Here is a 21399-nt window from a genome sequence, read left to right as displayed (position 1 = left end):
TATGTTATTGTAAATTTTATACTATGTAACATCAAAAAATTTAATTACATTCTTTGTTTAATATAACGATATTATATATTGAAGTTGTCTATAAAAAACTTTTGTATAGTTAATGCTGTATTTTAATAATCATTACATGGTGTAACAAAAAGTCAATGAACGATTTCACGACTAAAAATGATATCAGTATTGCATGTTGTCACATTGAGGACATCCCATAGATATATTAATTGAGTGATATAAACTCGCATTAAATATACGTTTCTTTGTTAAATGATTATTTCAATTTGATAAGACAACAGTAAGATATTTGGTTTACGTATCGAATTTCTGTTCATCGCTCTCATTGTTGTATAAACAGGTTAGTCATTGAAACTCGTCTATTGTTTCTGTTCTACTTCTGCTCGTTATATTTTTCATAACAATACACACTTGATGATTGTTTGCTAAACAGAATACGCGGTTATTATGTACACTGAAAAAAATCAAAACAATTAATTATCATAATTCAAAATCCATATATATCCTATAGTATAAATCCATTTCAGTTTAGGGTTTTTTAATTGTACTATAAAAAAGAAATAAATTATCAATAACAAGATCATTATAGAATATGTGTCTTAAGCAAGGGTTTTTGTTTTTCAAGCCCAATATGATTACGAGGTCTGGTTATTAAATAACGAGACTGCGCGCCTAGAGGGCTCGCTAGACGGGTGGGGTAAAAAACGAGTAGTGCGTTTGGTATCTAGATATTTTGTCTATGCACGTCCCGAAACACGCTTCCGTCACTATTATAGTATTTGTGCAGTAGCGGTTTGAAACGGACGTGTTTTTTTCTCGTGTCATAAACCATATGTGTCGAAAAACAGGAGTCTACATCGTTTTCAAATCGAGCACAGATCGAACGCGATGCTTCTACCCTTGCAACGACCATCCCCGAGATGCCTACCGGGACCAAGGTCAGACGTCACAATGCTTTTAAACAATAACTGCCTGGTACAGAAGATTCGTACTATCTTTGTCCGATGTTGCAGCACCACTACACCGACTGCTTAAAAATAATAACTGAGGGAAATGAGAACCTAAACAAGAAGACTTTTTTTGTAACCTTAAAGCTTGTCTAACAGAAGCGCCAGTCCTATCCTATCCTGTCGCAATTTTTTACAAAAGCGTTTTGTCCGTTTGTATGTCTGTCCGTACCTCTGTCTGTCCATCTGTCCGTCTGTCTGTAGCAGCGATATCTTCTCACAGAAAGCATGTAGCGAGCTCGAATTTTTGCATTTGATTCCTGTATTTAGTTTTAGATGTGCCAAAAACGAATAAACTTTGAGGCATTATTAGGAAATTTCATTTACATGCTACAGATCAACACAAGAATACAAGAAATTGTGAATCTTAATCTGAATAATCCCCAAATTAAGACGTTTTTTAATATTTACTGATTGGAAATAGTGAAAAACTCGCTGAAGTCACTTGCGCCGAGAGAGCGACGACTTTTTTACTTGTTTTTCTTTGGTAATTGGTCTCAATAAAAGGGTTATACCAGTAAAAAGGTGGGTGCCTAAACGATTTCCTTTGTTTCTTATTGGTAGGTATGTTAAGTTAAAAACAATGTTTATATTTTTTATATGTATGTATATAACGAAGTTACTATTTTCCCAAAACGTAAAATTGGCGTTATTACCGATTTTGAATTAAAATTTATCTCCGTTATTTTCCAACGTAAACATGTAATTTTTATTCGAGTATAACCAGAAAAAAAGACAGTTTTAAATACAGAATATAGTTGTCCACTAAAACTAATAAATTACAAGGGTTGAAAGCCCCCGCGTTACAAAATTCAAGTAACCGTAGTCAAAGCGACTTCATTTTTTGCACCGCAAAAAAAACGCTAATTGCCTTTTACTAAAGAATATAGTTAAGTATCAAATTTGGTGTTCCCATTTGTCCGAATGCATTATTACTTGAAAAAGAGGTTAGAGAGGAATGGAAATGATATTTTTTTACAACTCGTATAAAACAATCATGATAGAATACAAATAGGTGTTTCCTAAAAATTTAATGAAAATATTCAACATGAAATATTATTTCCCATATATTTAAACTGATGAATCTTGTTATTTATGGCTCTTTCCAATATATAACCATCCCTTCTGGAAATTTTCCGTAATCTCATTTAATTTCTTCCCCCTTGTTTCTGGAAGGAAGATATAAGTATAAACGGCTCCCATCGTACAAACGACAGCGAAGAACCATTGTAGGTTTGTTGACCCTCCCAATGCTGCGTTCAGACCATAGTAACTTTGTAATGCTGCGAACATGAACAACATCGACAAGCTGTAACCTATAAGAGAAAAATTTATGAAATTACAATAATACGTTGTTCCCGAAGATTCTTTGAAACATATAATCAATGAGTTCAAATTGGTATAATTTCTAATTAATCTAAATGAACAGTAAAACATTGATGAATAGAAATCCTTGACCACGGTAAGAGAATCCGTAACCATTTTCTGAATTTATGGCAAAAATCAACGAAGGAAATTGGAGTAATTGAAAAATAAAGAATGAGAAGTGGTCTAAGTTATGTACTGTATACCAAATGTGTCAATTTTATTTTATATTTCTATGATGGTTTACCTTTATTTCAGGTCTGTTTCGTATAAAATCATTTTAAAATAATTGGTAAGAATTTTTAAAGTTTTGACCCACTTTTGTCTTGATACTGACAATTTTCGTAGTTATATCAATCGAAAGTGATTACTGACATAATGAATATCAAACTACAAATAAAATTAAAATCTGCCCTAAGATGAAACATTAATGTTTCCTTAGTACACATGTCAATCAAGCCATCAATCAAAAATTTCGTATTTCCATTAAAATTTGTAAATAGAACCATAAATTTTATTTAAATTATTTAGATCTTTTTCACCTACCATAACATTCTCGTTCCTATGTATGTGAACCATTTCTAAAAATTCTCTTTTTCGTGTATTTGATTCAGTTTCAATATTTATCATTGAATGTAAGTTTGTTTGATATTTCGTGGCTCCTTAATGCAACTTTATTTTTTTTATCGTACTGATGACCTTATAGTCTATTTTCTAAATACTGAGATGTCTGTCCTATGTAGACAGCGTCAAAATCATGACAAGGTACTTGACATATAATATTAATTCTTCTATTTTTAGATGTTTTAGATTTTAGTTTAGGAAAATATTTGGATAAAGTATAATGTCCTTTATGAATTATACCAATATCATATTTATTGAAATATTTCGACAGATGTTGAGAAAGTCCTTGTACATATGACAAAGAAAATGTTTTTCAATGTTTTGATGTTTAGTTTCTCAATTGATTACAATATTTATTTACCCTTTGCTTGAATATTTTGTTTATCACTTTTTGGGGATAATTATTTTCTTCTATTGCATTTATTGCTTTTCAAATTTGTTGTTAACTTTTTTATTTTTGTATTGAAATTTATCGTCACTTTCCTAAATTTTTTGTTAGTACTAAAATACCAACCTATCGTATAACCAACTCCTCTTATTGCTAATGGAAATAGTTCTGATATAACCATGAACGGTAGAAACATGAGACCTGTCACAGAACATACCACATACATCAATAAAGAAGCGACTGGAACCCATTTTGCAGTGGTTTCTCCTGAAAATGTATAATAAAATAATATTATATACAGTTATCAACTCGTCTCCGATATAGCAGGCGATTTGTTTACATTGTATCTTTCGAATTTATTTCTAGGAATTCATTTGTTTTGTCTCTCTATTTTCTAGTATTTCTGAGAACTTCGTTATGGATATATAAACGAGTTTGCTTGAAGCAGTTCGTTAGTTTATAGTAAATGGTCATAGTGAATGGAACGAAATAGAAAAGTAACCGAAGAATTTGAATAAATTATATAAATTAGTTGAGTGTTAGTGATAAATTGATTATTATAAGTAAGTTGACTGTAGTGTAAATAAATTAAGAGCGTGAGAAACAGTATTGATAATTTCACCTAACGAATAGAAAGAGTATAAATAAAAAAAAAACATTACAATATGAAAAGGATACAAAAAGTATCATAGACTTACTTCCACTTTGACTGTAACAAAACAAAACGAAAGAACTGAGTGAAGCTTTTGAATACAGAAACCCACTGAAGTTAATAAAACTAACAGAAATGACCATAGAAAATTTGAGCGCCAGAATGAAAATACAATGTAATGAAACATAAAAATTCATAAAAAATAAAAGAGGTGCAATAAAGCGACACAGTAACAACATTATTCTTCGATAATGTAACAAAAAATCTTAATAAAAGAAAAATAAGAAACCATAGGGATCAAGTAATAGCACACCCGGACGATATAAGTATAGTAGCAAATAATAAAAATGTAATAGAAGAAATATTAAAATAATTAATGAGAGAAGAGAATATGAAAGAGTCAGTTCAAAAATTAATGATGAAAAGACGAAGTAAGAAATGTAGCAAGAAAATAGAAGAAAGAATAGAAAATGTGAAAATTAGAAGATGTGAGTTTGAGGTGGTAAATAAATTCAAGTGCCTACGTGTAATAATAATGAACGATGGAAAGTGGACAGAAGAACCAAGAGAGAAGGTACAAGTAGTGAACAGAGCATTCTTTGCAAATAAAAAATGTATGAAAGTAAAGAAATGATTATTAAAGCAAATCTTATCTATCATGACTTATGCTTCAGAAACATTGGATATGACAAATAATGAGGTCGAACTTTTTCCGCACAGAAACTGCTTAAAACAATGGTAGATAAATGTGTCATCCGCAGCGAAAGGGCTTAAAATTGACAAATTTAAATAAAGATTCTTCCAAGATAAATGTCTTTTAGTACTTTAGTACTTAATTACTCGCCTTCTTTTATCCAAAGAGTATACTGTCCAGAAATATACATAAATATTGCCATTCCTAATGAACTAACTATGATAGCTGTTCGTCTGTTGACGTATTTTAGAATCAAAACATTAGAAGTAGCTATTATAAAACGTGTCACACCAATCATCACCGAGGCGAAGTATCCATCAATATTAGTTCCAGCTTCCTAAAAAAAATTCTTAGAAAAAAGTGCATGGTCTATATTCATTTATGAAAGCAGGTCCTCAAATATTCACTTAAAATAAACAATACCGTGAAAGAAAATATCGCTGACAGGAATAATACATATCCCACATTTGTGAGGAGTTCATCCATTTCTGCCTATTTAGAGGAAGAACCAATTCCACCTGAAATTGGTCCTTGGCTGTTGGTCTAATTTTGATTCTAATTCAGTAGTCAGTAACCTAATTCTAATAATAATTTTCAATTTAACTAACCAGTTTATTAAACCAAACCTATTCCTTACAGAAATTATTTTAGCTATGTACCGTTCACTATCTGACAAGGTCAAGACAATGGTAGACCTGATTTAGAGTTTTCGTTCATCTAAGGAGTTAGACAAATCATTTCATGTCATTCGTTCCATGAGCTCTTCTAAATTGTCTGGTCGATTAAAGTAGAACTGACTGGTTAAACATATTCATAGAAAAAAATCTAAGAAAGTAAGATCGGTGGCCACTCCATCAATCCACGTCTTCTAATTCACCTTCTTTAAACTTTAAGAAAAATTTTTATTGCCGAAAAATTGTTCACAATTTGTAGTCAAGAACTTGAGGATATCTATGAAACGAACACACAAATAACTAAATAAATACACCAGTAAATATCTAACAGCTCTCTTTTGTAGTTTGAGGATTCGCTCAAATTGAGTCGCATCACACGTACCCCAGAAGGGAAGAGCATATCAGAAATGCGACTCAATGAGGTCAAATGAGGTGGATAAGTTCAGATCTTTGGAAGCTGATCTTATCGCAAAACGAGCAGAATTTTTTCGATAAAGCAGCGATATGCTACTCCCATTTCGAAGAATTGCCTACAACAATCTCTAAGAATTTTACAGATTTAACAATATATACAAATTATACTTATTGGTTTTATTAAAAAATCTTCAGTCAGCGAATTAGAACACATCCATTAGATCAAAAAACGATGATTTGTAGGAGCTCTTATGATTATTTTTCTTTTTCTTTATTACCAATAATATCTAAACTCGTTAATGCAGATTTCACAATGAAATTAAATATTTTGCTCTAATCAAATCAAATTTATTATGATGAGTTAATTAACATATTCAAATATTCACACACACAAATAATCCGGAAAATAGGAATTAAATTGTTTACCTTTATAAAAGTAATGGAGTAGAACATGGTGATGTAAATTCCAGAGAAATGTTGGCAGAAAAATAATGGACACATTATTATCAGTGGTTTGTAACCACTGGGTTTCATAAATTCTTTCGCTAAATCTCCAAGCGTTCCTTTATTTTTCCGTTTTTCTTGAGCTTCTTCTTCCTGTTTTTTCAGTATCTTGAATTGAAGATCAGCGTAGGTTTCTCCCTAAAAATACGTGTTCAACTCGAAATCATGACAAGAATAAAATTATGATCTTAAGTAAGAAAAATTTAGAATAGTCCCTCAATCACCCACGTGAATGATTGGAAAGGTACCCAAATAAAGCTTATAAAATACCAAGGTACAAACAAAGATGTAAATGGATACAAATATGAAATTGACGTGCCAGAGAAATGATAAAATGAGAACAACTATCATATGGAAAAGGAAAATTGGATGAGAAGTATTTGAAACGACAAAATTAGCAGCTACATTTTTCTGCTTCCTACACATAAACTCCTATTTCGAGGGAAAAGACAGCAACTATTATGTTAAAGAGTCAAACAGGTTAGATCAGAGTGTATATTGAACGAAGTGTATAACGAATGAATAATTTCTTGAAAAAAGACAATAATTATAAAAAAATATCTTCTTTTACTACTTTTTACGTCGAAACAACCATCGTATTGCCTCCCAGCTCTACTGTGCAATTAAGGTGTGCGGTTTCTTGACCATTAATTGAAGATATGTTGCTTCGTTCAAATTTTGTTTAAAAGATAGCGCTATAAGTCACCATAAATTCGTATAAAGACATTAACTCTGGAAGAATGTTGGGATTTTGAAATACTCCAGCATTTTTATCATAAGAGTATCAGCATTTGTATCGATTTACGGTATAAAAAAGTAACATCCATCCACAAAACAAAGATTGTATGAAAGTTTGCATTGGTATTAACAATGTCACACTATTACACAAACAAATTGTTTATGTATTTACTCTTCCTCTTCAAATAAATCAAAACTTTTTTGCATAAACAGTGTAAATATCGAAACAATTCTAATGATGTGTCATACTCATATTCTTTATTACAAAATGTTTCAGCATCCTATAAAACCTAATTAATTTATTCGATCGATTAAAATTATTAACATCCTTATTTCTCTTTACTGAAAAACAGGAATTCTTTTTGATTTAAGCGGCACAACTTTGCAATATCGTATAAATAATTTTTAAAGAATATTTTTTGGGAGATGGATAAAAGATACAAGACACGTTCTATTTAACAGAATGTATCCTTTAGGTTTTTTTTCATCTTGTTTCAGTATTGTTTGTAGAAATATATTCCATTCCCGAAAACATAGTCATGATCCAAACATGGTGTATCAAGTTTGTTTTCAACCCAAGTTTAGAGAATTCTATGTGTTGTTAGACCAAATTACTACAATAAAATGATTGAAGAGAAATTTTATGTTATGAATAGATTACCTACATTTCCTGCAGGATTTGGTTGATGTTTGTAAAACCAATTCAATGATTTTTTGGCAGACTTAAATTTTCCTCTGAAAATCAACCAGAGAGGACTCTCATGTATAAAACAGACCGATAATCCAGTTAATAATATAAATACGTTGGAGATCCATGCTACTATTCTCCAGTGCATATACCATCCTCCCAAATAAGTGATGATCATACCTGAAACAAATGTTTCATAAATATTCATATCGAGAGCAATAATTACTGCAAGTAATTTTCCAACAAAAAACGTTTTATAGTCATAGTACAGAAAGGTTGGGAGAGCATTAAACTTCACTTGTGTCACTGGACGCTATCTCTTCAACCAAAATGAAATTATTCTAAAAATAGGTATTTTTACATACCTAAGGAAGCATACGCAGATCCAAGTTGCATCAAGGACATTCTTATCTTAGGATTTCCAATTTCGGTCATATATACTATCGCCGGATTTGTGCCCAAACCTAAAAATAATGCTGAATTTTATTTGTTGAAAATTCAAGTGTAGCAGGTGAACCCGAATACTTTGTGTTGTCTCTGGTTGAAGATTGGAAATCAAACTATCCGGACTATAAAATTAAGCAAAGCAATAACCTCTAACCAAGAAATGAAAATTACGGAATTGAGAACTACATATCAAGATGATGTGAAAAAGATATAATTTGGTAGTTTATATAGTTTATAATAAATGTTCAAATATCTGGAGCGTTGACGTCACTAGCAATAGAACTTTGAGACAGACAGCACAAACAACTGCTGTTCAAGTATCGAGGCGTAATATGAAGAAACGAGGTACGTTCAATCACGGTAAACATAACATTAAACAAGCAGCAATAATATCAGAAATGGAAAAGTGTTGATTTATTGGGGAATATTTTGATAATGTGGCAATCCATTAACCCAATTATTTGTAGACTCAAATACAACAAACCAAATCATGAGCTCTGTTTATAATTACTATTCTAGTCCATACTTACACGTAGCGGTTCCGATTAAAATTCTACCTGCAATAACTACTTGTATATTCTGAGCTAGTGCAACTATCGTCCATCCTATTACACCAGGAATAACGGCTAATTTAATCGTGTTTAGTCTGCCCAATTTGTCCATCAGAAAACCACTCATCACTGAGGCAACTGGGGCTACCAGTATTATAATACTTGCTAAGAAAATTGAAAATATTTCAGAAAATCGTTAAAATGGTATACGGATAAAAAAATTAAAAAACTCATCGTATCCTATTTCGTCGCCACTCAACTACTCTGTTCACTGTACCATTACCTATACCTCTTTTTCTCTCTTCACTCGATTATTGTCATTAATCTCGGGTCTGTTGTTATCTTCTACATCACATTTTTTACATCATTATTCAAACTTAGCTTTCTGTTCTTCGCGTCCGTTGTGTTTTAATTCTTTTTTCTATCTTTCTTTCTTCTCTTGTTCTTCTAATAAATCCAACACTTCTTCTTTTGTTTTGCAGCATATTAATTTATCTTCGAAATCATTGTTTCCAATTTTTTATTTCGAATTTGTCAAAGTTTTTACCGAAATTCTTGGAACTATGGAAATGGTTTAACTGGAATTCCTAGATCCGTTGTTGATATTCATACTGAACACACTATTCACGATACAACTATACCAAAACTCACAATTACATTGTCTAATTTCGATAACCAAGTTATCGTCTTCAGACTGAAGGTGAATTGTTTACCTTCAATCACTCAAAAGACGATAACTTAGTTTTCGAGACGAGCATCAGACAGTGCTGATGTAGAGGTAGAATAAAAGAAGTATCAGTATTGAAACGGTGCTTTTTCAGTTCAACTCTATTGTTTTAGCACGGGATCGTTCAAGTATTACGTAACGCTTTTTGTTGAAGATTTTTGAACACTCGTCCCCTGATGTTACATGCCGTAACGTTTCTCTGTACACCTTCCCTCCCTCAAACGTTACGTAACACCTAAGTGACGATTGTCACCTAAAAGTCACAATTATGTTGAGCAAAATTTCCAATTAGCAATATATGCGTTTATATTCATTAAATTTTTTCATATTATTTTGTCATAATGAACAATCACATATGATACAATAAACATTTGCTTAGGATTAAAATATTTCAAAATGGGCCTCACCCTACACTCGTTAAAATAAGATTATAAGAATATTGCGCATTTGCTAAGGGATTATCACTTACAGTTATTTTGGATGGTTAGTTTCTGTTTGATAATCGTGCGTCTTTGTGAAAATTGTCTCGGAAATAGACCTTACACAAATGAAAGGAGCTGGACACTGTGTACGAACATTCTGTAACATTATTTATAACCGTAAAATTTTGGAAAGATGAATTCAAACATCACCGTATCAGTTTAAGTGACGACGAACTCTTGGGACGGCCAAAAACTGCGACAACCAGCTAAACCATCGAAAAAGTTTACCAAAAAGTACTGGACTACCATTGAATTAAGGTTAGATAAACAAAAGAGGCAATCCACGTATCAAATGAACGCATTTGCTATAAATTAACTAAATAATTATATTGCTATCCCCACATTGGGTGCCATGTCTTATTGTGCATTTAACTCAAAATGCCTCAAATTGTTGGCTTCGATTCATAACTATAGTACAAATCAGAATTCACAATTACACTCTTGAAACGATAAATCTGTAATGACAGTGGTTGGCAAAGGAAGAACTTGCTTCGAATAAGGTGATAACTGCTTCATCGGTGATGATGACCACTTTTTGGTATAGTCATTGCTTGATAAAATAGAGGCAGAAATTACAAAAAATTTACCACATTTGAAGAAAAACAAAGTGCTTTTCGTTATTATCTAGCCCCCGGCGACTTTTGCCTATTCCCCTACCTCGAAGTTTCACTTACAGGTGAGAAATTTTCATTAGACGAGAAGAAAAATTACTATTATTTGGAAGAACTAAAAAGGTTGACGCATCACTAGATAAAGTGTATGGACTTCACAGGAGACTATGTTAAAAAATTGAAGATGGAAAATGTCAGAAACTTTCCAGACAACCCTTTGATCTACACTTCCTTATGCTTATTATTTAGAGTAAACTTGATCTCAAATACTCACCCATAAAAGCATTTTCGGTATTGGTAGCTTTGAAATCACTATCAGGTTGCTCGAGCTGTGAGATTAATACTGCAGAATATGCCATTGACATTCCATTTCCTGTGTGGAATGAGGCGGCTGCGATAGCTGCTAATATCTGAAATATGAAATAGCGAGAAATATATACATAACATATAATAAATAAACATAACATCAAATAGCACTACTTTTTTTGTATTTTAAATTCTCAGACTAGGTTATTGGCCACAAACATTTCTCTTAACTAATCATTGTGCATGATTTAAAGAAATCTATCTAAAATAGCTTTATTTGAGCTTGCCTAGTAAGCCTAGTAAAAGTATACATAAAAAATTAAAACTTGTTAAAAAATACAATAATAATTTAAAACCTCAAATACCTCGGAAACGACTAAAAGTTGGAATAGGATTAGTTAATACAATTTAAATTGTTTTTTTTTTCTCACAAAACATGACAATATTAAGAAAAATCCTTTTCAATTTCTTTGTGCTTGTACCAACGGATCAAAATAAAATTTAGACCACACCTGCATATCTAAAAATTTACAGAAAACATTAAAAAAATAAATAAATTTGATATTTATGAAGTTAAACTTTGAACCCTTTTTATACACACCACGAATAAAATAAAAAAAATTTCAACATAGATTAAAATTCATATTTGAAAATATTTTAGTTAAGAAAATCGTATCTGAAAACACAAACGTAGAAATTTTCATGATTTTACTATAAGTATTTTGCCATATACAGATAGTTTTAACTCGTCGTGGGTCACTCTGTATAGGTAATATGGAACTATTTAAGACTTTTAACAGAATTATAGGTTTTTCGCATTTTTTTAATATAACTGATGTGATTCGTCTCTAATAATTTAGTAATAATCTGAGACAATGTCTAGATATTTGAATTCGTCGACGAATGGAATAGTAGAATCAGCCTGGTAAGAAGCTCTAGGAGTCATAGCTTGATTTCGAGTGAAGCATACCAAGACAGTCTTATGGTGGGAAACACTTAATTTCATAATTTATTATTAAATATATGGTGCCAAATAAGAAATATTCTCTAAAAACTCACCTGAGGTAACAAACATTTCCAGCTATCAAGTTCTGGTACGTTGAGAGATTTATTACTGCTAATCAAATTTTGTGGTATTTCTTCTTCCTCGTCATCTTTATTGGAAATATTTCTATTTAAGCAACAATATTTGGAAGATATAGAATTTTAAAACAATAAATACTCACCTTAAACTTATAATGCTGGCCCTTAAAACAAAAATTTTCGATTAATATTTATTCCATTTTAAATATCATAAAAAAACGTACAGTCAAATATAATCAAGATAATTTAGATTCAATTTTTCAAGTAGTATTTATGATTTTATCTTATTTATATAATAAGCATTACATAATTTGATCGTGATATTAAACAACTGATTGAAATTAATTGATTGGCGGCCTATATGAAAAGAATTACAGAGAGAGATTATCTTTTTAATTTGTAGTGATTTCAGATGCCAGAAAACCTTGTTTTGGGAATATAATAATAATAGTAAATTATGCAACAAGTGCGACAATTTTTTTCACGAATAGAAAAAGTTGACCGCCAATTCCTTCGGTAAATTACAATTAATAACGAACGATATTAAAAAAAGCTGACAACTAAATGATATGTTTTTGTTTCATTTCGCAATGTAAATATTGAAAATTGTTGGGTTGACTTATGTAAATTTTCGATCCAGTCTGTTTTATTACCAGATAAAGTTTCATTTAAGTGGTAAATATTTGTAAATTTAAATTGTCGTCTTGATTCTCATATGATGTACAAGGTTGGTTTAAAAAGCTGCTGTTATTAGTTCCTTGTAAAATTCGTGAAGCACTATTTATTTGTATGTTGAGAGAATTGCTCACATACTCTTCGGTAACTGCAGTGGATTTCCATCTTCCATGTTGTTTCAATTGAAGAATGTCTCCACCCGAATCAACTAGAAGCGATACCGAAGTACGTCGAAACGACTTGTACATTTTTCTGCATGCGGTAAACTTAAATATTGCGCACTTAACGATGTAAATCGAAAAAGTATTTATATCAACAACTTCTTCTGTATATTTTCCATTTCTATATGATAGGAAGAAGTAGTTTCACGAGTAGTCTACTTTGGTGTAAGGAAATCGGATTTTTACCTAAAGAAAGATATCGCCAAAAGCATAGAAAAAATATGACCGTGTTAGATGAAGGAATTTACGAAATTTTTTGTGTCATGAAAAATCTAAATATAGGCACAAAATATCAGTTACTGGAAATACATGGTTAGGTTAGGAAAAATCTTTTTTCATCCCTTTCCTTGCGAGGTGCCAAAAATCCTTTTATGTCAATCATCTAGTGTGTAACAAAATATTATATATAATATTATAATAACATCTGGTAAAAATTGGAGCCAATTGGTAAATTGAAGCCAATCGTTGGTTCCCGTTTTCGGAACTCCAGCCTAAATCGAATTACTGATCAAAGTCAAATCAGTTCATGTGCTGTCATATCAAACTCAATGGTAACTTAATATTTTTTTCAATAGATGTTGACCAATTGCACTAATCATCTGTGTTAGTTTATGTAAAGCGTGAAATGAAGTTAACGTCATGGCAATATTTTTAACGCTTATTTACTTTTTTGACTCTTCCCATAAACTACGCTTCAAATCGATGAAATACTAAATACATTAAGGATAGGGCGTAGAAAAAAGAACGAATGAAAGTTTTATGTCAGTCACTATAGAAGCTTATGAAAATTTGGTCTTCTTAGAAATGTGCTGCTTCATCTTTATTGAGTTTCGACCTTGAGATGTCCTCTTCTTTTATTATGATAAGGGTAAGGTTTATCAATACTGATATTCACTAACGTAAGTCAATTTACAAGCTATTCGAAGTACTAAATCATGTGTAGAGAAGACGTTTAAAAATTGGTAGTTTCAAAAGGGTTGGTTGCATGAATAATTGTCTACTCAATGAGTGCGTTCCTTGGATAAAATTGTAATCTCCATATTCACTAACCTTATTTTTCTGCTGTTAATAATATCTATAGTTTATATTGTAACGCCATATCCTTACTGTTCAACTACGAAACAATTTTGTCTCTATAATCTAACACTGTCAAATTCTACCAGTAATCCGGCGTTTTATAAGGATGTCTACCAAAAATGTTATTCTGTTTAGAGCAGGAATTGAGATAGCTAAAAATGGATTTCTAAGACAACCATTTTGAGTAGCTCCTATTCTCTGTATGCACGCTTTTGTCAATCTGTTTCATAAAACGGATGCTGTCCTTCTCCAGTGTGGTTGTACGCACAATTACATCTAGAGAGCCAAGGATATCGCAAATGGTAATGGCGTCCGGAGAATTAATGGAAAACTTCCGCAAATCGTATTCCTTGAATCTATACGCTTTCTTGGCTATGTGATTATTTCTAATTGTCTTCGTTAATTTTCACGAACGATCTCATCCTTTGTTTACTCTCAGCATATTCTAAGACTTCTTCAGAAACTATGATCAGCTTACTCGATTATGATCTGAATGTTTGGAAAGTGATCCGGATCAGTAACCCCTGTGATCACAGAAATTGATTATTTTCTGAAGTTCATAATTCTTTACAGGGTGTTCCATAAAACGATCTCATATCTAGGATAGGTGTTCTTAAATCGTCTTCATTTTAGGTCTGTTCTAATTGGAAATCAGTTTTTTTAAATGCAGGTAAAATTGACGTTCCGACTTGCTTCGGTCTTTATTCAAATTAACATTTTGCAAAATTATTTTAATAGACCACTCATAACATGCATATCAAAATTGAACTGTGTTTTAACCACAATAACTCTTCTTTTGCAGTAGTTATTTCTCAAAAAATAAGAAAGCTATGAATTGAATTTTTGTAGTTGCTTAGAAATTTATAAAATAGAACTATTGATTTTCCTCAAATGTGAATCATTCCTAAAACTTTTTTCTTGTATTTGATTTCGTCTAAAAAATTATTGAATTTTAATAAATGAATGTATGTTTTTGTGAAATCTCACAGTTTGTTAATTTTTTTATCTTATTTATGGCTTTTTAATATATTTTCTAAGCCCTGAGATGCCTGTTCTATGAATTATTTATAAAAAGTAGGAGTGATCCACTTCACACATTAGTATTATTTTTATATAGTATTCTATATCGTATTTTTTGAGATCATAATAATCAGACCTTCTTTTTATACAGACCAGGGGCCTTCTTTATGCATAGGCCCAGGAGGCCCAGGCCTTGGGCTCCAGGCGCTAGGGGTACCTTAAGAACTAAATAATAGAAAAAAAAATAAATTATGTAATTAATTTCTTTATAAAATATATGAGAGGGGTGGTCTAAATGAATTATAATATAGTTAAACAAATTTTATCTAACACACTAGGCTCAATGTTTCAATAAAAAATCGTTTTGATAGAAACTCTGCACAAGTTTATTTTCTACGTGAAACTTTTTACATGATTCAGTGAAGTTGCACGAATTTATTTTGTTCCATTTAGAATGTAATCTTGTATGTTGAGAAAAGGGCTCCACTCTATGCTAGGCCTAGGGTTCCTTGTTCTTGAAAGTCGGCCTGATAAGGATGATAACCAATTATTATGTACGCGAGTGAACAGTAAGAATGCATGTTGGTGTTTCTATTAATAAAAGGTCTCTTAGACTACGCTAATAGTTTTAAATGTCCAGCCTCACATCGAAACATATTACCACCTTTTTGGTGTGAAATGCAATGATATTCAAATTCGCTTTAAATCTTGCTTGATAAATCTAATCTTAAAAAAGTAATGCTTACTAGTACTTGAGACAAACGATGTAACTAGCAAATTGATAAAGTTGCTATCTCATCTCCTCTAATGTATCATAAAGCTTTCAGATATTAATTTGTTTAATCTAGTCTTTCTGTTCGTCTATTTGATTTTTCACAGGATAAATTTTCCATCTAACTTATGAAAAATTTTCCGAAGATTCTACAGCAATACTACGAGAGTTGCTACTTATGCTTTGAGATATGGCAGCACCGATATAAATATGTCAAATCTGACCTTGCCATAATAAATTTTGACATTTTTATTGATAAAAGTACTAAGAACGTGTTGCCATACGAGTGCTATTTGAGTTGTTTGCACACGAAACACTTCGAAGCAAATGGTTGCCTGTTTATTTCGCATGGACATGTCGCCACCGTTCTATTAGAGCAGCGTACAACGGTCAATTCCAAATGGTACAACAGCATTTGTTTGCCAGAAGTTTTTGAATAACTCAGGAACATCAACCTCAGAAGACGAATCATTTTCCATCACTACAATGTGAGCTCTTACATTTTCACACTTAATATAAATTTTCCTTCTTCCCATGCGTGAATAGTAGTAACCCCAAATAATCTACTAGAAATATTACGTTTAGTCATTGCATTAATTGGTATGATTCGATCTTTCCAAGTACAGAGCTTTCCTGTATCAGACTATCTGAGATTTTTGAAAATTACAATGTTTGGTTATGTAACTTATTATCAAAAAATTGTCTCCGATTCAAGATTGTAGATAACTTTTATAAATTAAAAATTCTTGTTAAAACTATCTCGAAGACTCTACTTTTGAAAAATTTCAATTGTGAAACAATTAGCTCTTTATTAAATAATGTATCTGGTGTTTAAATTGTATTGAATAAACGAAGATTCTTTTTGCTTATATATAAAGTAGTTATAAGAAATAGTGGTCTGAGCGCATCTAAATGAAACAGTTGAGTTTCTGGAAAAAAATCGAACCAATATTCTATACAATAGTCACTAAATCTCTCAACAAATTATTAAAAATTTTAACATGCAGCTTTTTGGTTTTGTGGGACAGGGCACTCTAAACAATTTCATGCTCTTGACGAAAAATATATGGGAACAAATTAGTGAAAATCATTTATATTGGACTCACTGAAATTACGTAGAATCAACAAAAACATTCTCGAAGCATACCAACTGTAGTTGAATCATTTTTTAAGTCGTTTGCAAAACAAAAATACGTTGCTATATCGTCCAAAGTTTCTTTTAACAACCTTAAAGTATCTCTGGTTAGATAGATTCAAACCTTCTATGATTTGTAATTTAATTTTCCTTTGGGAATCTATATCAAGATTGACGACTCATATGACAGAAATATTTTTTTAGCTTGATCAGAAATGGCGAGAAATGCAAAATATTCACAAAAAAAAAGATTATTACAATACTTGAAGGAGAGAGCAATCGAGTAACCATACATCCAAATGCACCTGAGGATTACTATAGCCTCATATCATATTACCTTCCTCTTTAGCCCTTTAAGGGTTACAACTTCTCCTGAATGTTTCAAATGAAATAGCGTGTATTTATTTCCCCTAGAAGTTGACAGAATAATTTTGTTTATAAAGTTTAGTACGAAATAAAATTGACTTTTTATGGATTATTCATAAATACTTTTTCCCCATTACTTTTCGACCTAACTTTTTGAAAAATTATACTTTCAAAAAAACTATCTACTATTCGTGCTATAAACAATTAATTGGAATAATTTTTACCTATTTGCAAATCCAAAATAAAAATTTAAAAATTCACTTACCCCAGCTGTTCCATTGTCACTTCATGAATAAGATCATATAGTAAATTTCCGAGTATTGCAAAAAAAATAATCTTATCAAGAATCGTGTCAAGAATTATCGATGGATATCTATTCACTCCGATCAAAATATCTATAATTAAATATGTTACATGATTTTTATTTTTTCTTTTAACTGTAGAACAAACAATGATATCAACTTTGATTATCGTCTTGTAAATTATACTGTTTAATACCGAAAAACTATTTCCAAATAACTTTTTATTTATTACATTTATAAAAATATTAATATAATTAAGATGGATTTCGACGTCTTAAATAGGATTCATATTTGGACTTCTTGGTGGCCAGTTCAGGGTATGATTTCCAATTTCGATTAGGTAATTCAGAACATCTGCCGCAACGGGTGGTATACCATAATCATGTATTAAACGAAATATATCACCACTAAATGGCCCAATCGATACGACATGATTTTCAAAAATGTTAATTATGTATCTTGCTGCGTTAAGGGCGGGTCTAGGAAGAGACACTAATTCTGTGCGGGCATTAATACAAATTTCTTCCCAAAACATGATAGACCCTCCTTGGAACGGCTTCCTGGGAATGATAAAAGACTGCGCAAATCTTTCTCATCGCCATCTTTGAATTTGATTTCATTCATCTGGACCTCTTAGACTGATTCTTGTCCCATCCGTACATAAAACTTGGCACCAATTTTCTAAATTTCAATCTAAATATTACCTTGCAAATCTTAGTCTGGTTAGCAAAGGTGCCTGGAGAGCTCTTACTTGGCAAGCGCCTATATACAGCAGAGCGAGATGACGCGGTAGAAGGAAGCGGACAGACAGAAGCTATAAAAATTTCGAAAACCAGAAAAGTAGCTGGACCTGACAACATTCCAATGGAATGCTTAAAGGCTTTGAATGATAGGAACTTGATCCATCTTATAAAATTGTACAACAAAATCTATAAAACAGGGGAAATTCCAAAAGACTGGCTTAAATCACTATGAGCCACACACTAAAAGTACTCTTGAAAATAATCCAGTAGAGAATAAATCGAAAATGTGAAGAACAACTAGATGAAACGCAGTTTGCATTAGGAACTAGAGAAGCATTATTTGCTATCACAGTAATACTACAGAAGTGCAGAGAATACAACAAAACTGTATATGTCTGTTTCATTGATTAACTTAAGGCATTTGATAAAATCGAACACGATAAACTGATAGAGAATTCAACAACTATTAACTTAGATTCAAGCGATATACGGCAGTATTGCGTGCTGAGGACATGACGAAATCGAAATTCAAAAGGGAGTTCGCCAACGATGCGTTCTTTCTCCACAACTATTTAATCTAAATTCTTAGCTTATATTCCAGAAAGTGCTGAAGGAGGAACATGAGGGGGTAACCATCGGAGGAACATTAATCAACAACAGCGGATTCGCCGATGATACTGCTATAATAGCGAGAAGATTCTACTCGTATTAGAGAGAATCAACAGAGAATGTGAAAATGTAGGACTCACTATAAATATTGAAAAAACTAAATTCATGGTTATAAGTAAAAACCAAAATATTAATCCTATTCTACAATGATTCGAGGTTTATTTTTCACATCACTGAGTTCTTTGGTGAAAAGCATTGTCGTCAACAAAATTACGCTTTTTCGAGGTTTTGGTACGTACGATACCAGTGTTGCTTTCTTGCTAAACCCAAAAGATTCTACTTCACGATCCTTATGTGGTTGAAATTCTTGGGGGATGAACCTTTTGTTCTTTTTTACTGTTCCTATCATGGTGAATCCATTTGAAAGCAAACTATTTGCTAACGTTAAATCAGTAAAATAATTGTCGAATGTCACGTTTCTGTTTGTGCTCTGGTAGGGCTCAGTCAGTAACTCAACTAAATCAAACAGAAGGAATTGAAGAATATTTCATACCTGCTGATGATTTTAATCAGAGTATATTTATTAAATATCTCATTTATTTGGTTACATTGTACTTGTGGATGAAAATAAAGTAAATTTAAAAATAAACGGGTGTGTGTTTGGTTTAAACGAAAATAATAATTCCCTCAAATGTGAAATAAAAATAAACACAAAAATCACAAAATGAATAAAAGCTCAAAAATCTCAAAATAAAAAGAAATTCAAACATCACATAATGACAATGAAATTATTGTTCGCTGACAGAAATAGTTCACGAGTACTTGAAAAGAATTTGCAATTCTATGAATGTTCTCTTTAATATTCCCAAATGACATAAAAATATCTCCATGCTCACTGTTCAGATAAACTTTACTATGGTTTGAACTATTTTTTATTGTTTCAATATTGCTCTTTAGGTGTGACTTTTAGTTGTAGACTGTATTTCTGATTGCACAGAGGGCCATCACTGTAGTCAACAATGATTTCTTCAACTATCAAATCTTCTTGATCAATTTCATGGTTCCAAGAAACATTAATTAACCGTCTTTAGTAGCTGAAGTTAAAATGAAAACAATGGAGTCATTTAATCATATAATCAATTAATTATGAAGAGGTATACTTTATGCACATTCATTTTGGGAACCAATTGGGCCTACACTCTATTTTTCTGGAGATTTTTCTCTGTAAATTCACTCATGTAAAAAGTATAATGATATCCAATATAATCTAGTTTTTATCACATTCCATTCAGTTTATTTTTTTAAATAAAGTATTTTATCCTCAAGTTTAAAAGTTATTTTCTCTAGGATGGAGAGAGTTGTACTAGTAGCAGGACCTCTAGCAGTACCAAAATTATATTTATATATTTTAGCCTATTTGGCTTTAGTTTTAGACTTTCAATCGCAAGTTATTTTCCAGTCTTTTACAGATTTTCTATCTTTGTTCAAAGTATACAATTTTCTGGTTAATTTCCATATCCCCGCATTTTTTCCATTGAAATGTATGTTAAATCTATTTGTAATAATTTCATTACGCACTTCGGAGAAATTTAATAATGTTTCTTAATGATCATTTGATATACACATTCTACAATTTTAGTTATTTTATTGAAGCTTTCTTCTATTATTATGATTGAAGTGTTAGGTTAGATACTACAAAGAATCTTAACTTATTCTTCAAACATCATAGAGGATATCTCTGTCTGCTAACACTATCTGTGTTTAACACATATGATTAAAGGGCATTCTAAAGGTATAATAATTCGTTTAAAGTCTCTCAGGGGTTGCGCGATGTGGAAGTTGCAGCAGAAATCTAGCAAAACTATTCATCAGAGTACCAAATGTTCAATTGTAATACGCGTTTATATTTATGGAGTTTCGCTCCAGATACCAGTTTTGTCACATGCGACATAGTACTTTCTGCCGCCGACTTATTTGCCGAATTCTATCGGGCACTGGCTTTAATGACAGTTGCACGATTATTTATCTGAGCGATATCCTTCGATTTGTTAGCCATGAAACATTCTGTAGATATTCTCCTTAATAGTTTGGATTTCCAAATTCTTTATCTTTTCCTGTTTCCCTCAAAACAACTTATTTGATTAAAAAGCCTGTAGACGGAACTAACTCTGGCAGATCCACATTACAAAAACAAGGAAATGATTTCGTTGATTATTCCAACACTGTCTATACCCCCACATAGAATAGCAGTACTTTGAAGACTGTGAATATTAACTTTTGTCCCATAATGTTAGCATCTTACTCAGCTCGTAAATGCTTACCTAGCCTCTTGTTTGCAGCATTTTATATCTTCAGAATGGTCTCACTTTTTATTTATGTAATTTATCGGGTATTTTAATATATCAATGGTTTTCAGTTGTGTATTATCATTGATCTGATTGAAGATAGTTATTTGGATATCATCACACATTTTGTTTATTCTGTGTTCATTTCATACAAGATT

The 21399-nt window shown here is 31.5% G+C and overlaps 1 protein-coding gene across 3 annotated transcripts; it reads right to left on the bottom strand.

The window, feature by feature from the left end:
* Positions 1 to 865: 865 nt before the first annotated feature.
* LOC130452443 (facilitated trehalose transporter Tret1-like) lies at positions 866 to 17530 on the bottom strand. 3 transcript variants are annotated; one of them, XM_056791727.1, is made up of 11 exons: positions 17508 to 17520; positions 12120 to 12140; positions 11953 to 12047; positions 10862 to 10997; positions 8747 to 8932; positions 8135 to 8233; positions 7747 to 7949; positions 6266 to 6481; positions 4902 to 5088; positions 3532 to 3672; positions 866 to 1048 (listed from the first exon to the last, which is right to left on the bottom strand). In XM_056791727.1, exons 4-11 carry the CDS (start codon positions 10950 to 10952, stop codon positions 885 to 887), a joined length of 1287 nt encoding a protein of 428 aa, XP_056647705.1. In that variant the 5' UTR covers positions 10953 to 10997; positions 11953 to 12047; positions 12120 to 12140; positions 17508 to 17520; the 3' UTR covers positions 866 to 884. The 3 variants fall into 3 exon arrangements, with proteins under 3 accessions (XP_056647705.1, XP_056647703.1, XP_056647704.1); XM_056791725.1 differs by lacking the exon at positions 866 to 1048 and adding an exon at positions 2030 to 2344 and having other exon boundaries at positions 11953 to 12064; positions 17508 to 17530; XM_056791726.1 differs by lacking the exon at positions 866 to 1048 and adding an exon at positions 2030 to 2344.
* Between the last annotated feature and the right edge of the window lie 3869 nt (positions 17531 to 21399).

The sequence above is a fragment of the Diorhabda sublineata genome, chromosome 1 (assembly GCF_026230105.1).
Source record: "Diorhabda sublineata isolate icDioSubl1.1 chromosome 1, icDioSubl1.1, whole genome shotgun sequence".
Classification (NCBI taxonomy): domain Eukaryota; kingdom Metazoa; phylum Arthropoda; class Insecta; order Coleoptera; family Chrysomelidae; genus Diorhabda; species Diorhabda sublineata.
This window is presented reverse-complemented; position numbering and strand designations above follow the sequence as displayed.